This window comes from Sapajus apella, unplaced genomic scaffold (assembly GCF_009761245.1).
Source record: "Sapajus apella isolate SASKATOON/1434 unplaced genomic scaffold, GSC_monkey_1.0 scaffold6, whole genome shotgun sequence".
In the NCBI taxonomy this organism is placed as follows: Eukaryota; Metazoa; Chordata; class Mammalia; order Primates; family Cebidae; genus Sapajus; species Sapajus apella.
This window is the reverse complement of record NW_022436946.1, coordinates 61,519,245-61,542,173: the sequence shown is the minus strand read 5'-3', so window position 1 is coordinate 61,542,173 and position 22,929 is coordinate 61,519,245. Positions and strand designations below refer to the sequence as shown.

The following is a 22,929-nucleotide window of genomic DNA, read 5'->3' as shown; positions in this document are numbered from 1 at the left end:
ATCAATATATGACTGCCAACTATAAACAGAATTGAATCTACTCCAATGTGCATTTATCAATTACTTATTACATTGCAACTTGCCAAAGGGTATTCGAGGAGGTAGGCTGGTTATAAGATACAGCTCTACCCTCAAAGGGTGTATAGGATGGTAAGCAAGGCTCATCTATAGACTAACTTTAATAAAAGGCAAAATGACAGATTCCAAATAAAAATACATGAAGTAGTAAAAAAAAAAAAAATCATAGGAGCTTTGGAGGGTGACTATTTGCAGGACAGGTAACCTAAGGAAAAGCAGAACAAATAAATCAAATCTACGCTGTTTACAGATGTTGCACCAGATTTTACTCCACCAGAGCACACCAAAGAAGGCTTCATAGAGGAGACTGGTTACAGAGAAATGCATGAGGATGAGAATTTGAGGAGAGGAACGGGGGTAAGAGAATATTTTTGTAAGGCTGGGCTTATACCTTACAGTAATCCCAGCACTTTGCAAGGCCAAGGTGGGTGGATCACCTGAGTTCATGAGTTCCAGGCCAGCCTGGTTAATATGGTGAAATCCCATCTTTACTAACAATACAAAAATTAGCCAGGCATGGTGGCAGGCGCCTGTAGTCCCAGCTACCGAGGAGGCTGAGGCAGAAGAATAGCTTGAACCCAGGAGGTGGGGATTGTAGTGACCCAAGATCACGCCACTGCACTCCCAGCCTGGGTGACAGAGTGAGATTCTGTCTCAAAAAAAAAAAAAAAAGAGAGAACATTTTTGTAAAGATGTGATAGAGGGTAAGCACTTGGTGGGAACAATTCTGGCCCAATACATGAGTAGAATACTACTCAAAATGATATGATTTACATCATTGTTGTTTTTATATTAAAGAACACATCTACAAGAATCACAGAAACCAGCAAAACTAAGAAGTTGATGTCCTAAAGTGGGAAGAGACCTGGGAATTTCCAAGATGGTCACATCTTCACAGTATTATTTCTTTAAAAAGCCAAAAGCCACGAAAGTTGTATTCTCTAATTTTTTTTAATAACCTTGAATTTCTGATGAGGCAAATGAGACACAGTGATTAAAATTTAGAAATATAGAAAAAGAAAGGCACTTTAAAATATTTCTCTTTGCTGCTTCAGAGAAATGCTGTGAACCAACTCAATGAGTCTCTATAGAAACAGGCGGGGTACGGTGGCTCATGCCTGTAATTCCAACACTTTGGGAGGCTGAGGCGGCTGATCATTTGAGGTTAGGAGTTTGAAACCAGCCCAGTCATCATGGTGAAACCCTATCTCTACTAAAAGTACAAAAATTAGCTGTCCATGGGTGGTGGTTGCCTGTAGTCCCAGCTGCCTAGGAGGCTGAGGCAGGAGAATGGCTTGAGACTGGGAGCGGAGGTTGCAGTGAGTACAGATCACGCCACTGCACTCCAGCTTGGGATACAGAGTGAGAATCGCTTGAACCCGGGAGTCAGAGATTGCAGTGAGATTGCGGAGATTGCCGAGATTTCTGCCTGGAGGGGTGGGGAAGGAACAATGTATACCACATTTATGTTTCAAATATTTTATTTTGCTTTATTTCACAATTATTCTCATCTTGGTTAAATTAGAAGTTAGGATAATTGAGGCTCTATTAAAAGCATTTTCTTTAAATGTTATTCTCCTTATTTGCATTTGGCTTTTCTCAAATGCAAAGGAAAAAGATATCCAAATAGACAGTTTTTACAAATCCCTACTTATTTAATTACCTGTTCATATAAATATACATGCTATCGTATTTTTTTCCTCCCTGGGAATAACTCAAGGGCTACAATTAATCCCCTTAAATGTGAGTCCAATGTTTTAGAGAAAACATTGGAATCACTTCAGCATGTGGCACAGCACCTGCCTTAATGGTTTTTTTTTTTTTTTTTTTTGAGACGGAGTCTCGCTCTTGTTACCCAGGCTGGAGTGCAATGGCGCGATCTCGGCTCACCGCAACCTCCGCCTCCTGGGTTCAGGCAATTCTCCTGCCTCAGCCTCCTGAGTAGCTGGGATTACAGGCACGCGCCACCATGCCCAGCTAATTTTTTGTATTTTTAGTAGAGACGGGGTTTCACCATGTTGACCAGGATGGTCTCGATCTCTTGACCTCGTGATCCACCCGCCTCGGCCTCCCAAAGTGCTGGGATTACAGGCTTGAGCCACCGCGCCCGGCCTGCCTTAATGTTTTTAACATCATGTTGACTCCTTTCGCTCTTCCTGTCGAAGAAAATGTCTTCCTTGGAAAAGTGTGGTATCTAACCTATCCCTATAGTGCTTTAACCCTTGCTCTTTCAATTTGCATCTCTGGGCACAGCACTGGTTCCCAGACTTTGGGGCTGGGGGTGTGGGCGGCAGGTTTCTACTGGACAAAACCCAGGATAGACTCCATCCCTCACGTCTGAGATCCAGAGGCTGCCTGTCTAAGGCTGGGCTGCCCAGCCCTTTGGAAGAGTAGCTTGATGGAGCCTCCTCGAAATCAGGCAGGAGTACCCGCGACACGGCCTCCACAGGACAGACTCCAGCATCTCCGGGGTCGGTATCCGGAGGCCCGCCGCCCCGCCGCGCCCTGGAAAGGCTCCAAAATCTCTCGGCCTGGAGGCCCCGGGCGGCCTCTGCTCCCAAGCTGGGAGTCACAGCCACGCTGCAGCGGGCTTGATCCTCAGTGCTGGGTGGAAAAGCCGCGGCGGCAAACGCCGGGCCTGCAGCTGCTGGGTGCCAGCGTCGCCGGCTGGCGGGCGGCGGGTCCGGAACAGAGGACGCTAGCAACCCGCGCAGCGCCCAGCAGGGCCTTGGAGGGGTGGAGAGGTGCAGGCTGGGTTAGCGGAGCTGAGCGGACCGATCTGGTGTCCTCCCTGGCCACAGGCCTGCGGACCTTCTCCATTCCCCGGCCCAGGGCGAGAGCAGAGGAAGGGACAAACAGCGCCCCGAGAGTGGCGCGCGCTCTCCGCCACCCCCCGGGCCTTACCCCGGGTGAAAACCCGGCGTGTTGGGGCGAGGGCGGGGCTGCGGGGTGTACTCGGCTTGGGGTGGGAAGGACCCGCCAGGCCTTAGCCCTGAGCTATCCGACATCTGCTAACGCCGCGCTCCCTGCATCGCTGCTTGGCCCACAAGCCCTGCGCCGCTTGCCTGTAGCAGACACAACCCAGATCCCTTCCGGTCCTCAGGCCCTGCTATTTCAAGAATTCCAGAAAAAGAGTGCACCGGGGTGTGCGGGCCGGTGCAGCCGGGAAAACCGATGAAGCAGGCACGCACGGCCCGGATGCAAGCACATCTGTCCCCTCCCCCAAGGGTCTCCCCGGCTTTCTTGATCGCGTGGGTGGGGGTAGGGATCTAAATTTGTCTCCCAGATTTTCTCTGAAATCGAGTCTCTTGGGAGTGAAGGTCCATATGATTATAGCACGTCCATAGCAGTCGCGTTGTGTTCAAAATGGGCATGGGTGCTGGCGGCGCGGACACTGAGTTCCCCAGAGATGCGGAGTCCTTTGCCCCATGGCGCTTGTTTTTGTTTTCTCAGTGGAACAGGTCTTCGAATTTCCCCAGGAACATCTCAGTAAGTAGGGGTGTGCGTGTTTGCGTGTGTCAGTGTGTGTGTGTGTGTGTGTGTGTATAAATGGTTCCTATGAGCTGACAGTTTGGTATCTAAAGAACAAATGGACATAGGCACAGAAGTCATGACTTTTCTATTGGTAAGATTGAGATTTCTGAGATCTTCAAGAAAAGGTTGACCTGACACGGGATAGTATTTTCAATCATTCTCATTTAATTAAACAAACAAGCAAACAAACAAGCCTGTACTTCTGTAGAGATTCGTTGGATATTCTTGTTAGTATCTTAGATTACTTGGATGTTCTAAGTTGAATCTAAGCATGGATTTTCATAATAGAACCCTTGTCATATTGTATGTATTGCTATTGCAGGTCATTTCCCCACAAAACTGTAAGCTTCTTCAAGGCAGGAATAGTTCTTACTGGCCTCTGATTTGTCCCAAATCAACTAGTGCCTGCAAACATCATTACCCAATACAAGAGTGTTAATTACACCACTCACCCCCCAATCCTTACATTTCCTGTAGGCTCTAAATATTTCTATGTGTGTGCAAAGGAGAATAAATGGAGGATGTGGTGGCAGGGTTCACAGATACCAAATAAAAGACATGGCTGTCCATGCTGATGGATATTTACTAGATAGTAATAGTGCTCAGAATTAATTTGCTAGTCAAGTCTCCTTAGTTTTAGGGTTGTCATGTGCAAGAAGTAGGAATGACCTATATTCTCAGGCAATTCTGTTAAAAATCAATATTTGGATATAGATCTCTCCTACCCCCCAAGCCCCATTTTTTCTTTCTTTCTATAGATTAGGTGTGGTGTAAACCTAAACCATTATACTTGAAGTGGAAATGAGCTTGCTAACTCTGTGATAACCTTACTAGTCCTTGGATTTACTGGTACATTTAGCTAATCTCATATTTCCCTTTTTATATTTTTCACTGGAATCCTAAAATAACATAAACTGGTGAAACATGGTTTGGGTATCTAAAACACTTAGCTTGGAAAGTGAGCTGCAAATATTAAAAATTATTAGCTGCCTTAATTGTTGCTTTTTCAACTCATTGATACAATTATATCCCAGCCTTTGAATGTACTTCTCAGTCTCTTCCATGAGTAAACATCTGAAGATTAAATGTTTGAAGATTCTACCTTGTTAATATGTAATACTAACTGATACTGTTTTTCATAAGGGGTTTAGCTGTGCTTGGTCACCTTATATAATGCCGCTTTAAAAACATCACCATCACTGATAGGTTACAAAGCATTTCTTCTGGACAACATAGTATGTAAAACACTTTCAATTAAACACTAAAAATCTCTTGAAGAAGACACTGACCACAATGGGAATTATTTTTATTTTAGATGCTTGCACTAGAAAAATATACTTCACTTAGAGTAAATGAAAAGACTGGGCGTCTCATCAATATTATTGTTTCTGAATTTCTGTGGACCAATCAGTTGCAAGAGAGATAGGTCTTCTGTGTAATGCGTTAAAAGTCATAAAGTATTAGTTTTATTAAGAACTTTAGGGTTAAGCACTTGGATTTTTGTAGTATCTCTTCTACTCTTTTGTTCAAGTGCCAAGCATTAATTCCTTTCAGCTTGTAGGTAAAATGTGGTTCAGAATGCCACCTTTATTTGTAGAATTAGGAAAAAAATGCTGTATTTATAATAATTCTCGACAACCTTGTTTTATTTTAGCATCAATTTCCTCTCCTCCGTTATGATTTTTAATGGAGTCCTTACTTTTTTTTTTCTTGACCTACTTTCTTTCCACGAGCTTTCACATATAGCCTGTTTTCATTATTAGTGATTTCCGTAGAGTCTAGTATAGTCTAAATCACGATGAAACCGAGTAGTAATTGGTTAGCACTTATTCTATATGTTTTCGTGATTTAAAAATCATCTGGTCTGTTCATATTCTGACTTCTTTTAAATTATGTTTTTTATGAATTTGATCCGTTCTCCAGATAGGATTGAACCTCATTCTGCTCTGACCCAATTGTTCTTTTCCTTTGTTGCCTCCACCCCCTAGAGAATGTGTTTCCAGGGGACAGGCGTTCTTGGGGCTGAAGAGGAGGAGAGTCGAGTGAGACGAGATCTGGTACCTCACGCACTAGATCCCTCCTCTCTGGCCTGGTGAGAAGTCAGAGACAATTTTGACAGTTCATAGTCCTGCCTTGGCTCTCACGCTTGCGGTCCATGGGCGGGTTTTACCTTCTCTCTCTTCCTCTGCTTCTGGCCTGCTTACAGGCCAACCGCAAATGCAGCCATTGCCCGAGGCCACTCAGAACTCTCCCCGTGCCATCCTCTTGGGGAACAGGAGGATATGTCTGTAGAAGACTCCGGGGACTGGGGAGAGCCACGCAGGGATCGGGACGCCGGAGAGGGTCGCCCCTCCCTAGCCTTTTTCCCGTCGCGGCGCCCACGTGACCAAGAACAGGCCTTCCCCAGCCCGCCCCTTTCGGCCGCCGCTGCCCACTTCCCGCTCGGGGTAAGTAAACCGCGGTTTTCCGCACCGCCCCACCCCCGCCCTTCCCCTTTCCTCTTGCCTTCACCTCCCTCGGGCGCTCTCGCGCCACTCTCCCCACCTCCCCCATCTTCCCCATCGGGCCCTTTGTACGTGCTCGGCGGCGTGCGAGCACGCCCGGCACGTGACCCCGCCGAACGTGGCATTGTGTTATCACGTGACCCAGGTGCGTACGCGACGGAGCGGGGTGTGAAGATGGCGGACGAAGAGGCCGAGCAGGAGAGGTTGAGTCGCAGCGAAGGCGGCTGCGTTGCGGAGCTGCAGCGCCTGGGCGAACGGCTCCAAGAGCTGGAGCGACAGCTGCGGGAGAGCCGGGTACCGGCCGTAGAAGCGGCCACCGACTACTGTCAGCAGCTGTGCCAGGTGAGGGCGCGAGGGGGTCCCCTCCCCCTTCCCCCAGCTAGAGGGGGAAGAGGGCGAGCGAGCGCCAGGCGGCCGAGAGGTGGTAGCCGCTGCATTGGCATCGTCGGCGCCTCCACCCGGGTGGGAGCGGGAGTAGAAGGAAGGCGCCTTTGTGTGGCTGCAGTTGTGGCGGTTGTTGTCGTCTGCAGCTCCTGGCTGGGGGAAGGGAGTTGTGGTCAAGGCGGAAAATCCCCCCTCCCCTTTCCTTCCCCGAACTCGGGACTGCGCGGTCCCCGCCGCTGAGGAAATGTAGACTGTGCGGATTGGAGAGAGTAGGAGGAGAATGGAGGCCAGGTCCTCTTCTTCCTCCTCCTCTTATTGTGCACAGGGGATTACCGCGCTCCCGCCTCTGCGCCTCTGCTTCCCACTCCGACGGGCCTCCGCCCCCACTGGTTTGATTCCTTTGCCTTCCCTGCTTTCATGCGTCCCGCCCCCATCCCCGGCCCTGTCCTGGCTGTCTCCGGGCCTTTGTTGTTCGAGTTTCGCCTTAGGACTGAAGGGGCCTTTGTTGATGTTCCGAGGAGGAATCCCCGTCGACCCCTTCTAGTTGAGCGAGACGTTCGAGAGGGGGTGGTTGGCGGTGGTTGTCCCCTCATGCCCGTAATTGCTTGCTTGGTGCACCAGTTCCGTGGCAAAGCTCGATCTCCTTAGTGTAGAGGAGTTGTCCCTGTACATCTATCTCAGATTGCAGGTCCCTTTGGGGCGGGTTTTCCAGAGTCCTTTTCTCATTTGCTTTCACCCTTCGAGGAGTATGATTTCCACTATCCTTTCTCTCCCTATTACCGCCTCACCCCTGTTTCTTGGGGTAGTCCCTATTTGGCTTCCTGATGAAGTGGGAGAAGACTGAGGTTCCTGTGAATCTGTGCGTTGGGTAGTTTCAGATCTTTTCTTTGCTTGCCCAAGGACACTGCTTACCAGTGACTGCATTCTAACCAGAATTTGGAATGTTCTACTAACACTACTAATAATGAAAATCGTTTCATCCATGACGAGAATCGGAGAGTTTGGGTCTACATTTGGACTTCATTACGAGCCCTACAGTTGGGTTTGAAATTTCAAGGTGGTGGCGTTGGCTGTGGTGAAGATTTTGGTTGGATTGTCTTGAGGAGGAAAAAGACAATTTATGCAGGTCATATTTAGAGTTAACTTGTGAGTGTATCATTACAGAGAATTCGTTTGGAAAAATATTGACCTTAATGTAGAACAATGGTTGACCGTTTTAGCAGAGCAGATTACATTTTCACTTATTATTTAGCCTCCAAATTGAAGTCTTGTCTTTATAATGTCGGGGATACGTGATCACATACAAAACCTCTCTTGCTGTATGCACTTTATTGTCACAAATTATTTGATGGCTGTTCATAATCTTAAAAACAAAAACTGTGAGATCAAGTGGTGACTTGTCTAGGACGATGTGCAATGTGAAAGCTCCCCACTTACGTCTGGTGAATACCTGTGGCAAATTAGAGTCTTATTCCTTTGAATTCCAATATTAAAAAAAAAATTGTTGGAATTTCTCAGTTTCTCTGCTTTGCATTGCCCACTCATTCTTAATTGGCCTTTAAAGTTTTATTTTAGAGATTAAAAAAATTCTGTAAGATACCCATAATACGAAGTCTTTCAATTGTAAGTGGAGTAAGTATATAATACTCAGTGAAAAGTATTAAAGTCTAGCTTTGCTGAAAGACATTTTCCCCCTAATAGTGCCCACTGATAGTTTTAAAGCTAATTACTTAAATTCTCTTTGTCAGCAGCATTTATAAGCAAGGATTAATAATTCTGGGAAAGTAAAATCTCATGCAAGCTAGGCTCCGCCCCCCGCCCCCGCCGCCTTTTTGTACATGTGTGACGTTGTAAAGTTATCACTTAAAGTTATTTAATTTATTTGTTTATTTTGAGAGACAGAGTCTTGCTCTGTCACCCAGGCTGGAGTGCAGTGGTGTAATCACGGCTCACTGCAACCTAGTCTCTTGGGATCAAGAGATTCTCCTGCCTCAGCTTCCCAAGTAGCTGGGACAACAGGCATGAGCCACCACGCCTAGATAATTTTTGTATTTTTAGTAGAAATGGGGTTTGAGGTTTCCCTGTGTGTTGGCCGGGCTCGTCTGGAATTCCTGACCTCAAGTGATCCATCCACGTCTGCCTTCCGAAGTGCTGGGATTACAGGTGTAAGCCACCGCGCCCAGCCATATTTAAAGATTTTTTTAAAGACTGAAACAACATTTTAAAAATCAGAATGAAAGTAATTTCCTATATTGGCTACATAAAATAATTAATCTTACCACATAAATTGTTACTGATGTTACTAAAAAAAAAACAGTAATGAAACAAATGTTGAATTTGTGGATTTCAAAAATTAAAAAATATTTCATACACTGTAATCTCAACAGTAATTTAAATACACTTAAAAGTAATCTACATTTGAAAAGATACAGAGTGTGTCTGATTTCCTCTGGAACATTACTGGGGTAGGTTTTTTGTTTTTCAGGTAACCTGTTTATGTTAGTGATCTTGTCACATGGAGGTAACTTGAAATAGTTGTTTATTTATGTTTATGTAAAGGGGTCCAGGTGGCTTACGCCTGTAATCCCAGCAGTTTGGGAGGCCAAGTTGGGCCGGTCGCTTGAGCCCAGAAGGTTGAGATAAGCCTGGGCAACATAGCAAGGTCCCTTCTCCACAAAAAATACAAAAACAAAACAAAACAAAAAAAATTAGCCAGATGTAGTGGCTAGTGCCTGTAGTCCTAGCTCCTCAGGAGGCTGAAGTGTGAGGATCATTTGAACCCAGGAGGCAGAGGTTGCAGTGAGCAGAGATGGTGCACTGTGCACACTCCATCCTGGGTGACACAGAGTAAGATCCTGTCTCAAAAAAATAAAAGTAAAATTTTATCTTAGCAATTATTACCTAGCATTTTGATACGAAGTTGAGTGAAGCAGTGGTTAACAATTAGAGAATTTATTGTAGCAATCTAATTATAGTGCCAGGGATACTAGGTGCTAGAAATTATCTCTTGGTTTCTAACCTTGAGATTATTATTTAACTTTTTCTATTTAAGCTTTTCCTGTAAAACTGGGATAGTCACATGCTTCAAGAAGGCAAAGATGAATAGACGTTTGTCAAAGTTAATGGGCTTCGGAATTAATATTCTGTCAGTGTTGATGCTCAGTGCCTGTGTAACCCTTATTTTTTCATTTACTTTAAGAAATTGAATTAGTTTACATTCTGAATTTTTATCAGCAAAAGTTGAGTTTCTGGAGAATGTAGTGAAACCCACAGAAATAGGAGTTGCATATGATCCCTAGTTTATAGATTTTTATTTTTGAGTGAGATAAGAGATTAACAGATTTTTTTGAATTCTTAGGAGAATAGGAACGAAAGGCATTAACTGTTTTTCTTATTAATAGTGTCATTTTGCCCTTTGTATCAGCTTGCTTCCTAGAAATAAGCACTCCCCACCTTTTGCTATTTAAATGAGAATGTGCTTAAAGCTAAAGAGAGGATGGAAGAGTATGTAGAAGATGGGCATAATAGAGTGCCTGTCATAAATCTTAAATTTCCTATTTTATTTTTGAGATGAAGTCTCACTCTGTTGTCCAAGCTGGAGTGCAGTGGCGCACTCTTGGCTCGCCACAACCTCCACCTCCTGGGTTCAAACAGTTTTGCCTCAGCCTCCCAAGTATCTTGGATTACAGGTGTGTGCCACCACACCCAGCTATTTTTTGTATTTTTAAGTAGAATTGGGGTTTCACCATGTTGGTCAGGCTGGTCTCGAGCCCCTGATCTCATGATCCGCCCACCTCAGCCTCCCAAAGTGCAGGGATTACAGGCGTGAGCCACCGTGCCCAGTTTATTTTATTTTTTAGAGATGAGATGTTGCTACATTGCCCAGGTACAATCATAGCACACTACAACCTCAAAATCTTAGGCTCAAGTGATCCTCCTGTCTCAGCCTTCTTTTTTTTTTTTTTTTTTGAGACAGAGTTTTACTCTTGTTGCCCAGGCTGGAGTGCAATGGTATGATCTCAGCTAACTGTAACCTCCATCTCCCTGGTTCAAGCTGTTCTCCTGCCTCAGCCTCCCGAGTAGCTGAGATTATAGGTATGCATGTGCCACCATGCCCGGATAATTTTGTGTTTTTGGCAGAGATGGGGTTTCTCCATGTTGGTCAGGGTAGTCGCAAACTCCCAACCTCAAGTAATCCACCCACCTCTGCCTCCCAAAGTGCTGGGATTACCGGCACCTGGCCCTGTCTCAGCCTTATAAGTAGCTGAGACCTCAGGTATATGCAACCACGCCCAGCTCTTAATTTTCTTATATCTTTTCAAAGTTAGCTTTAATGTGGGCAGTATAACCAACTAATTTTCTTAAAATTGACTTAGAATATGAATATAGAATAACCAGAAGAAATTTCTTGCATTTACTTGTTTTTGGATTATTACTATATTTATTATATAAAAATTGGTTATAATTGAAACCCTAGTTCCATAATTTGGACTAGTAAATTGTATTTGACTGGGCCAGTAGTCACTCATTCAATATTGCTATTCAATATCTACCGTATACAGGCTAGGCAAGCGTGATCATGGTCCCTGGCTTCAAGGAGTTTCTAGTCTCAGGAGGAAGGTAGACAGATAATTGTAGTAAACTATGACTTACGTCTTATGTTACTGAGATGAGTACAGTAAAGTGGAAGGTTATTTGAAAGTTTCTAAAGAAACATTCCAACAGAATAGTTATTCTAAAAAGATTTTAAAAATAGCTCATTGGAAAAATTGGCCATTGTAATAGTTGAATGGTTTGTTTAGGTATGATATTTGCTGATAGCAGTATCTACTGGACTGGTTGATTTTAACTGTTATTGATCATTGATAAATGATCTGCTGACTGACAACTGTTTTAAAGGGTTGAATTGCAGTTATGTGTGTATGTGTATACATACACATGTGTATATATGTGTGTATGTGTATACACACACGTGTATATATGTGTGTGTGCACGCAAGTTGTGTGTGTGTGTGTGTGTGTGTGTGTGTGCGCGCGCACGTGTGCGTGCACGCAAGGACCTAGTAAACGTTTAGATGTTAAAGAGGATATAAGATACAGGAGACTCTAGTAGTAGTATATATATGTGTGGGGGTGTGTATGCATCTGTATATATAATGTGTGTGTGTATATATACATATTTATATGTATAATTTCCTTAGTTCATATAAGCAGTGTTTCTCAACTGGGCGTAGTACTTTACCTACCTCCAGTTCTCTCTTCAAGGGCGCTTAGAAATATGTGGGCTCAGGTTTTTGGATGCTGCTTGACTGGGAATGTGATACTGGTATTTAGTGCCCATGACCCTGAATGCTAAATTTTCTAAAGTGATCAAGACAGTCCCAACAAATGAAAATGTAATCCTTCTTTCTAAATACCTACTGGGCCCTTTTCAGAAACATTGGACAGAAAGAAAAATAATATGTTTAGAAGATTTTTTTCTTTTTAGTCCTTACACTCTTTTCATATTGAGATAGTTAAGCTCCAGAAATATAGTTAATTTGGAACAGGTCCAGGTAAAGGATCTTCAACTATATTTAAGTATAATTTATACCTGTACTGCTTATGAGAGGTCAAGAAACTTTCTCCTTTTGTAGCAGAAATACAAGCAACTACTTAAACAGTTAGTAAAACAATTTGCTTTTACTAGATTAAAAAGGGTACTAAATTCAGCATAATTATCCTGATTAAAGCAAAGATTTGACATTTTGGTATAATAAATTCTGTACTTTTAAGAAAGCATTTATATGCAAGGACCTAGGTTTAGATGTTACGGGAGATATAAGATACAGGAGACTAGTGGGATATAAATTAGTAAGATGAGATTTAAATATCCCTTCAAAATGACAGCTGAAAAGATGTTAAAAGGCAGTGTATTAAATAACTGTAGGGGGTCTATGAACCCCACACATTGGGTGCCAGAATGTAGGGAATCCACGAGCCCCACATTGGGCACCAGAATGTAGGGAACCAGTTCTACATCACCTGTGGGTACCCCAAGTTTGGTGGCAACAAAGGAATGAGGAAAAGATTAAGAAAGACAGTGGGACCAGGGGGCCATCACTTTATTACTCTGGAGGAAACAGTGAAAGCCCCAAGCTCTGATCATCTACACTATTTATTAATTACAATTGCTTTGATCTATAGGGCAGGGGTGGAGTGATGGTGGATGAATCAGTGAGCCGGAACTGGTGCGTCATTCTAAGGATTGATAAGTGTCGGTTTGGGAGTTTCACAAAACAAGAACATGTGGTTATCTTTAGCTTATTATCTATGTACAGTTGATGGAACTCGGACCTTACAAGGAACCTACAAGTCTGGCTACGTCATAGTGCTACAAAGGGGTTTTACATCCTTGAGCACAATGTTTATGTTAATAGAGCCACGGTCACCCTGCACCAGAACATGAAGAATGGAGAGGCCTTCTTCCTCAGAGGCCTCCTGTGGCCTTCCACAGTTTTTTTTTCCTTGTTCATATGTTACTCATACCCAATTTATGTAGGCACTCTTTAAGTCCTTTCTCCTCTGCTGCTTTTCCTAACATATCCCCCTTTGTTTTTATCTAAAACCGCCATTGCTATCATTGTTTGTGGTGTCGGTTCTCTTCAAAGTCAGCTCCAACATTTGCAGACTAAGAACAAACAACATAAACAGACACAAACTAACACAGAGTTTGCAATGGTTGATTTACAGAGAGTTTTTATCCATCTTAATTAATGGGTTAATGTTGGAGAGGCTGTCAGCAACTCCAGCAAGAACATTTGTGCCAGGCAATAAAGTGTGAGCCTGAGATGTCTCAAAAATTTGCTTTTTTAGTCTAGCTATATCTAACGTTAAATGATCTACTTTTCCTTGTAAGTGACACTTAATCACTTCCCAATGGTGTTCAGTAGTGTTGTAAGAACTAGGAGTAATACAAAAATCAGAAGTGTTCCAGTCACATTGCATGTGCAGGCAGTGCTCAAAGCTCATGTTACGATCCCATTCAGACGACCGTCTGTCACAAATCATTGATTTGATTTGCCAATTTTTGATCTGTTTGACTTTGGGAATTCCAAAGCTTTGAGGAATTTTTTTTGCCAATTATCTACAAAGCTGGCAGTAGAATGCAAAGCAACACCAGCTGCTGCAGCAGTAGTTGTGACAAGTATAAGACCCATTATCATTGCTATTAAAGTAAATATGAGTCTTTTTGTCCTGCTTAGAACACCTTTCAGGACTTCAGTGACAATATGTATGGAAGGAGAAGTCTTCCAAGGTCTGTTAAGAGACACAGGTATCCAAACTTCTTTTTAAGCTCAGACAAGTAAGATACTAGATATTTTTTTTTTTTTTTTTTTTTTTTTTTTACTTCCACCCCAAGTCCAGGAGTACTTACTGCTTTGGTGATAACCGCCACTTATGGTAAAGCTTTAAATGTCTGGATGGTTTCCACACTGGTTGTTGATTTGTACTTGGAGAAACACAAACAGATCCTCTCCCCCATGTTATTACTTTGTTTTTTCCCAACTTTTTGTTAATGGTTCTTGCCACCAGATTAATTTTCCTAAGTTCTCTTCTTTGGATTGTTTATTTAGGTGTTTAGCCGATGTTATTTGTTGTTCTTTTGGCAAGATTAAAAAAATTTTTTTGTTAGTAATGCTAAGTTAAATTATATCTATGGAGTTCTATATTCCCTGTCCCCCTTTTTAAATTTGTTTTACAAAGTTAGGTAAGCAAGTACAGTTTTATCTTGGTGAGTTATTTTTTGGAGGCTTTGGATACGTACTTCCAGACTATACAAAAAGAAACAGAACAGATTAATAACATAATCATAACAGTAATTATAGATCCTCCAAATGTTTTTATCAAAATTTTAGAGCTGTCAATCTATTAGCAGCTTTCTCAAGAACCTTGGAACCTGACTAACTGCCTCCTCCTACATTCTTTTTTAAGGAGTTGGGACCCAGAAATTTTTTGGGAAGTAGGGCAGAGGTCGTTCTTTGTAACTACTTCCCACTGAAAAGGGGCGTTGAGGGCGCTCTGGGTCCCTCCTCCTTGCTTGTTGTCTAAAGGCCTTTTCAGGTGCTGTTTTATTTTAATGTCTAGTTTACAGAAAACTAGATGATACTTTTAACTTTTAACCAATATGTTTACACACAGAATTTTTTTTTACAATTGTTTTAAAACTTGCTTAGACCGTCAATTCAAAATTTATATAAGCTACTAGTATAAATTTCCTTTTTTGACATTTTTACAGCGTTCACTGACAAACTTAGACACGTTAAACTTTGTTTTATAACCTTCCTTACTAAGGGTGAAATCTTACAGTTTTTAAAATGTTTCTTTCTTTATCCCTTTATATCTTTCTTGTGTCTTACTTTTTTGTGCCTTTCTTTCTCTTTGCCTTCCTTACCTCTTTCTCTCTTTCTCTTTCACACACATCCTCCTTCCACTTTCTACATACCTTAACCCTTCTTCTAACATTGTTACTTTCTGTGCCTCCCGTTCTCATAGTTTTCCTCTTCTTTTTTCTCTCTTTTTCACGCACATTCTTTTTCCATTGCTTTTATTACTTTGGAGGAAACAATGAAGGCCCCCTGGTCCCACTGTCTTTTTTAGTCTTATCTTTTTCTCATTCCTTTGTTGCCGCTAAACTTCGAGTACCCACAGGTGATATAGGGCAGGCTCCCTACATTTTGGTGCCCCACGTTGGGTGCCAGAATGTAGGGAATCCATGAGCCCCATGTTGAGCATCAGAATGTAGGGAGCCAGCCCTACATCACCTGTGGGTACCCCAAGTTCGGTGGCAACAAAGGAATGAGAAAAAGACAGATTAAGAAAAACAGTAGGACCAGGGAGCCATCACTTTATTACTCTGGAGGAAGCAGTGAAAGCCCCAAGCTCTGATCATCTACACTATTTATTGATTACAATTGCTTTGATCTATAGGGCTGGGGTGGAGTGATGGTGGATGAATCAGTGAGCCGGAACTGGTGCATCATTCTAAGGATTGATAAGTGTCAGTTTGGGAATTTCACAAAACAAGAATATATGGTTATCTTTAGCTTATTATCTATGTACAGTTGATGGAACTCGGACCTTACAAGGAACCTACAAGTCTGGCTACGTCATAGTGCTACAAAGGGGTTTTACATCCTTGAGCACAGTGTTTATGTTAACAGAGCCACGGTCACCCTGCACCGGAACATGAGGCATGGAGAGGCCTTCCTCCTCAGAGGCCTCCTGCGGCCTTCCACAGTTTGTTGTTCCTTATTTATATGTTACTCATAACCAATTTATGTAGGCACTCTGTAAGTCCTTTCTCCTCTGCTGTTTTTCTCAACAACTAACAAATTAATTTTGCTTTATTTTTAATTAATTAATTAATTTTTATTATTTTGAGACAGGGTCTCCACTCTGTCACCCAGGCAGAAGTGCACTGACACAGTCATGGCTCACTGCGTCTTTGATCAAATGGGGTCAAGTGGTCTTCCCACCTCACCCTACTGAGCTGGGACCACAGGTGCACATTACCATGCCTGACTTACTTTAAATTTTTTTGTAGAGACAAGATCTCCCCCCATTGTCCAGGTTGGTCTCAAACTCCTGGGCTCAAACAGTCCTCCCACCTTGGTCTCCCAAAGTGCTGGGATATAGGAGTAAGCCACTGCACCCAGCCTGGTTTGGCTTTTTTGTTGTTGGTTTTGTTTTCTTTAACCGAAAATGTACTAAGTGAAGTGGTTTTTTAAAATTCACCCTGAGAAAAGGCAGGCGATGAAAACTTGATCATTTTCCCATTCTAGAGCTCCAGTCTTATTCCACAAAGACAGTCCCCTAATAGTTTCCAGAACTAATTTGCTCTTTTTTAAAAAATAAAGATAACTACACTGCGTCTTGCTTTTCCCCCCTAAAAGCATCTTCTAGCTTATTTCATAGCTGCTCCATGTAAGTTATGGCTTTTTGTTTTATAGTGTATGTAATTCTAGTCTATAGCTGTGTCTAATTAATCAGTTTGTTAGCAGTGGATATTTAGGAGAGTAAGTTAATTTTATATATAGTAATTTAAAGAGTTCAAAGTAGGTAGTAAGCCCTTCAGGCTGGGATATCAGGGAAGGCTTTACTGAGGAGGTACTATTTAAGCTAGTTTTCATTACCTTTATTAGCCCTTTTTGGTGCCTGATTGGTATAAGAAATAAAAACCATTTTAAAACTGTGAGAGCTAAAGAGTGTTTGGATTACCTACTTAGGGCATTTCTTTGTATATTTTATGTCTCATCTGTTTGGTACAAGTTGATTCTTTATATAAATGTTTTGCTTCGCTTTAATTATAACTGCAGGATCTTTGAAACTGTTTAAGCGTTTTCCTTAAAAATTAGATTTTTTCTTTTTGACTGTTGGAGGCTATCTTAATTTGTAGGACACTCAAATCAGAAGAAAAGATAGCTTGCTTGTTAATTAGTGATAATTACTTTAGGTATTGAGGGAGCAATAAGTCATTTAAACTTTTAGAAGTTTAGATAAAGCTCATGGGAAATAATTTTTTAAATGTTTATAATTAGTATGATTGCATGTTCGCAGTAATAAATTCCACTTTGCAGAATGTGCTTATACCAATTTTAGGAAAGGGGAAAACTTTACTAAACTTTTTTTGCCCCCTTCTTATCCTTTTTGGTCCTAAATTTAAATGAGGGAGGAGAAGATATATTCTGCTATTGTACTTCATAACATTTAATAACCTACCAAACAGGATTTTCATAGGTTTTTAGCTTTAAAACTGCTGTACTTACTTTCGTAATATTCTGTCAAAGATGAGATGTTACATTATTTTTCCCAACTCCTACAGACAAATTTAGTTTATAAAATTAACCAATCAATATGAATATTCTCTTATAGTTATAAAATGGAGAGTTTGCTTTCAATAATGTGTTTGCCAGCATACACTGCAACTTTTAGCAATGGATTGTTTTCTAGGAGATCCTCTTGAATCATTGTTTTTCTTTTGGCATTGGCGGTTGCACAATGTATCTAAAACGAAAAATGTTACCTTTCCCCCCCTTGATTTACATTTTAAAAAGAAAGACAATTTGCTGGGCATGGTGGCACGTGCCTGTAGTCCTAGCTACTCGGGAGGCTGAGGTAGGAGAATTGCTTGAACTCAGGAGGCAGAGGTTGCGGTGGGCCGTGATTGCGCCATTGCACTCCAGCCTGGGGAACAAGAGCGAAAGTCCATCTCAAAAAAAAGAAAGAGAGAGAGAGAGAGAGAGAGAGAGAGGAGAGAGAAAGACACTAATGGTCTCTAAGTACATATGTTCAGCTAAGAAGACTTGTTAAAATTCAGTTACATAAATCTTTTATTTATTCTAATTAGATGTTTAAATTGCTCTTATGTAGGAACGCTAAGGGAGTTATAGAGAATTATGGAGTGGACCACTACCCTCAAAGAGCTTACAAAATCTGCAACATATATTAATTGTTAAGTGACAGAATTAGATAGTAAAGCATCTAACAGTATAATAAGTATGGATTAAGAGAAGTAGAACATTTTGAAATTATTTTAGCCAAAAATTGAGCAGGAAAGGAAGACACTATTTACTTTGGATCTTGAAGGGTTTTGGATAACCAAAGAGAAGTGGGAGGAATGACAATAAAAGCTCAGAGAAATGGACCAATTATTCAAACTACCATCTGGAGAAAAATGTCAAGTGATAGGATAGAAAGGATAGATTAAAACCAGACTAAGAGTTTAGGATGCCAAGCTAAGAAGTTTTGATTAATCTTTTAAGCATAGATTTATGGTTACATAGCCTAAAGACTCATCCTTCTGAGTTTGAGGCATTGAAATAAAAGTTAAATTGAGAATGTTACAGCCCTTGTTTTTTTCCCCAGGTTTCCTCTATAAGTTATTGTCATGTTAGAAACTATCCAAAAACAGTACCTTTAAAAGAACAGCCATTTTGATTACTGTTCACAAGCCAGTGGGTCTGCTGACTGATTCTGCCATCAGCTCTCAGGTTATCTGGGGCTGAATGGTCCCAGATAGTTTCATTCATATGTCTGGTAGTTGTCAGACAGGTTGGTCTAAAGGCTTCACTTAGGCTGGCTCGTTTCTTTACTCTTAACCTTCTCTAGTAAGGTAGCCTGGATTTCTTTACGTGGCATCAAGAGAGTAAGTTCTTTTCCATACATGCTTTACTTTGTAAGCCCCTCCTTGTGTCATATTCATACTGATGTCTCATTGGCTACTGACAAGTGGTCAAACTCAGCCTCTTTGTGGGAAGGGACCCATAATGCTGTGGGTACAGGGAGATGTGATTCATTAGGGACCGTTACTATAACACTTTACCACATGTCCCATTTCCCTTTATTCCCTACTGCAGTGTGAAGCACTTTTATAGGAGAAATTAATTTTTTTCCTCTCAATAGCACTGCCTCTGCTTTCTTGTCACTCATGTTCTCTAACCACATCTGACTGTCCCTTAGATTGGTAAAAGTTACTCCCTTTCTGATCTGAATCTCTGCATAGAAGAGAGGCATCCCCACCCCATCACTGAGACTTTAGAAGATTTGTGGAATGACCTCTTTATTTACCATGGTTTTTACCTTGATATTAAACCTGGTCTGAATTTATTGTGTTGCATTGTCTCTACCTTGTATAGCCTAATAATGACATCCTAGTTCTTGTCCGGATGAACTTGCCTTTAAACATTCCTTTCAGTTTGTGAAATTCCCCGAAGTCCTGCTTTTGTCTTTCTGACTCAGTGGCAGTCTACTTCTTGTAACAGTGTTTCTCAAATTTCAGTTTGCAGAAATCAAAGAGAGTAAGTCTGTAGATCTTGTAATTCTAACAAGTTATTAACCTCAGCTTATCCAGGTTGAGCATCCCAAATTTGAAATGGTAAACACTTCTGGTCTCAAGCATTTTCAGGTAAGGAATACTCAACGTGGAGTAAGATATAACTTTATTTTACTTCACCATTTAGTTGTCACACTGAAACAAAATGACCATGAAACAATACTTATCTTTAGCATATGTGACACATTTTGTTTTCACTTATTTTAAAATGTTGCTCTTGATTTTATAATCCACCAATAGATCATAACTCACAGTTTGAAAAATACTATTTTAGGGATCACTGGGATTCAGTTCAGTAGTAAGTAAAAAAGTGGGTCGCCCCTATGTTTAAGCTAGTCTTTTAGTCTAGTTGACCCAGAACATTCTTTTATTTAGGAGAAGCATCAAAATTAAAATAGTCTTACATTTCTTTCTTTCTTTATTATTATTTTTTTTCTGAGATGGAATTTCATTCTTGTCACACAGGCTGGAGTACCATGATGTGATCTTGGCTTACTGCGACCTCCACCTCCTGGGTTCAAGCAATTCTCTTGCTTCAGCCTCCTGAGTAGTTGGGAGTATAGGCATTCGCCACCAAGCCCGGCTAGTTTTTGTATTTTTAGTAGAGACGGGGTTTCACCATGTTGGCCAGGCGGGTCTTAAACTCCTGACCTCAGGTGATCTGCCTGCCTCAGCCTCCCAAAGTGCTAGGTGTGAGCCACCACAGCTGGCCACTTTTACATTTCTTAAAGTGAATGCTGGAAACTCAACATTATATCCCCAGAACCCAATTTGAGAGCTACTGATGCATAGGAAAGAATCATTTAAGCATGAACCCCAGTGCTCTCCCTCTTCCATTGGTTTACTTTTTTCAGCTTTACTTTCTGTTATTCTACAGGAACTTTCTGCTCCATCTAAATTGATTGATTACTGACAAGCATACCTGTTCATTTTACTGCCTTTGTGACTGCTTTGATAACTAAATGGCTTTGAGTTCGACTATGAGCTCCCCCACAGTTTGAGAGAATTGTTTAGCTCTGTAAGTCATGCTTTCTTTGAGAAAATAAGGCTGAGGTAACGGATGATAAATACCTATCCACAGAGGGCAGTAGGAGACACTGGGTAGACATCATAAACCAGTAGTTTTTGAGTCATTCTCCTCAAATCTACTTGTACCTTACAGCCCAGAATGATCACTCATTTTCTAAGTATACCCTTCTGTGGTCTGCACTTGCTTTGAGATTTACTTCTGACTTCTGTCATTGACTGTGTTATGTTTCTTATGTAGCATGGATTTTTCAGTGTGATTTATTTTCAGTGTTTGAAAATTTTTTTCAAGCTTCATCAATTTTTGGTTAGGAAAATATACATGAGTCATAAATATGTATGCACCGGTTGTCTTGTTTCGATATTGCATGCTCTATGTCCTTAGTAGATTTTGGATTCCTTCATTGTACTTAACAATGCTTTGATTTAGTAAGTTCTCTGTATTTGTTTGAGATTCTTTTCTAGAGCTTTATTAGTCCTCAAATATTAACACTTTAGAGTTTTGATTTGCCCAAGGCCCCAGAGTTAAGATATGGTTAGAATCCACGTTCAAATTAAATACATTTTGCTGCCTGTGTCTCCTGTGTTCTATTGTTAAACAGTTACTTGACTCTTTTCCTAAAATAGGGTTTACTGTTTTATTGTAGTAGTGTTAAAAAAAAAAAAAAGTATCTTAAAGTAAAAGTACTACTATTTTTTTCTGTAAACTAGGAAGTGAACTGAGGAAGCAGGAAAAATCATTTGTTATTTATTCCATTAGCAGTTACTTGGTGCTTAATTTGTGGCAGACACTGCACTATCGGTATAGGAAAAATTAGCTCTCACTTCAGCAAAAAATTTGCAAAAGTTAAACTTCTGAAGGCAATTCTGAAATCTTTTTTCCCTCAGTGCATTTTGTTTTCAGTTAAAGTAAAACTGACTCTTAAATCTTCTGTTTTAGGCTGAGCAAAGTGGCTCATGCCTGTAATCCTAGCACTTTGGGAGGCCAAGACAGATGGATCACCTGAGGTCAGGAGTTTGAGACCAGCCTGACCAACATGGTGGAACCCAGTCTCTACTAAAAATACAAAAATTATTTGGGCTTGGTAGCGCATGCCTGTAATCCCAGCTATTTGGGATGCTGAGGCAGGAGAATAACTTGAACCCGAGAGGCAGAGATAGCAATAAGCCAAGATCACGCCATTGCACTCCCGCTTGAGCAACGAGTGAAGTGAAACTCTGTCTCAAAAAAAAAAAAAAAACCACCTTCTGTTTTAATGACATCCTTGCCATTTGTACATTTAGTTTTCCTGTAATACTTATGAGATTAGGAGATTGAGAAGAGCTATGTTTGTTAGATATATTTTGCTGCTCTTGATGTGATTGAGAGAATAATTTGAACTAAGATTGTATAGGAATTCTCGGCCGATTCAGAAAATGCCACCTAACTGGCATTCAGAATTAAAGCAAGTGATTATCCAGAGTGTAGTCCTTTACTTACTTACAATCTTTACCCGTAAAGGTGGCACCAAAAGGACTCTTAGTGAAGCTTCTACATTGTCTTTGGCCGCAGGCACCCACCCTCACTCAGACTGTCATTGTCCACAATCAGTAATGCTGTTTTACTTGCAAGTTAGGAAATTCAGTTACCAGCTTTCCACAATCTGCAAATGAGCCAAACCTTGGAATTAGAAGTAAGACCAACCAGATTGAAGAGAAAGGGAGTCAGTATTCAGAGCAGGCAATGTTAGATGCTTTACTAATGATACACTGTTTAATCTGAAGATCTATGAAATCATAGGGTTCAAGAACCATTTAGTTTAAGTGTCCAAGTTAATTCAAATTGCCTTCCAGGACCTCATCATTACTATATAATACGTGTTCAGTATGACCCAGTATCATCAAAAAATGTTAAATTTTATTCATTGTTTGTTTAGGAAGACTGAGGCGTATGGTTAAATGGCTAAAACTAAGCAGTACTTTAAAAAACAAATTTCAAATACCTGGAAGATGTATTCATGTGGAATATTTGGCATCTTTATTAATGCGTGATATAGGAGGTGATGTTATATATTAGCTTCATAACAGTTTTTTTTTTTGTTTTTTTTTTTTTTGAGGTGGAATTTTTCCCTTGTCACCCAGTGTGGAGTACAGTGGCACAATCTCTGCTCACTGCAACCTCTGCCTCCTAGGTTCAAGTGATTCTCCTGTCTCAGCCTCCCAAGTTGGGATTACAGGCGCCTACCACCAGTACCCGGCTCATTTTTGTATTTTTAGTAGAGACGGGATTTCGCCATGTTAACCAGGCTGGTCTCAAACTCCTGACCTCAGATGATCCGCCTGCCTCGCCGCAAAGTGCTGAGATTAGAGGTGTGAGCCACTGTGTCTAGCTGATAACAGATTTTATATTTGGAAAGAAGTAATCTAACTTTAAAAGTAGTGCAGTCATCCCTCAGTATTGGTAGAAGATTTAGCTCTGGAACCCACCCCGCCTTGGATTCCAAAATCCTCAGATGTGCAAGTCCCTTAAATGAAATAGCATAATATTTGC

At 41.3% G+C, this 22,929-nt stretch overlaps 1 protein-coding gene and 1 long non-coding RNA gene across 3 annotated transcripts in view; both read left to right on the top strand.

Moving 5' to 3' along the window:
* The first annotated feature begins 3,576 nt into the window (after positions 1–3,576).
* Positions 3,577–22,929, top strand: part of ZNF292 (zinc finger protein 292) — a 112,361-nt gene continuing 93,008 nt past the window's right edge. Inside the window, exons 1-2 of one of the 2 annotated variants that reach the window (XM_032275309.1) lie at positions 3,577–6,059; positions 6,262–6,458. In XM_032275309.1, coding sequence (XP_032131200.1) covers positions 6,291–6,458 — 168 coding nt within the window. In that variant the 5' untranslated portion in view covers positions 3,577–6,059; positions 6,262–6,290. Of the gene's footprint in view, positions 6,060–6,163; positions 6,459–22,929 lie in introns of those variants that run through there. The other variant, XM_032275308.1, reaches the window with a different exon arrangement.
* Positions 6,465–22,280, top strand: LOC116549620. The gene is made up of 2 exons (XR_004267966.1): positions 6,465–8,663; positions 20,064–22,280. It is a non-coding gene; the product is annotated as an uncharacterized LOC116549620 (long non-coding RNA).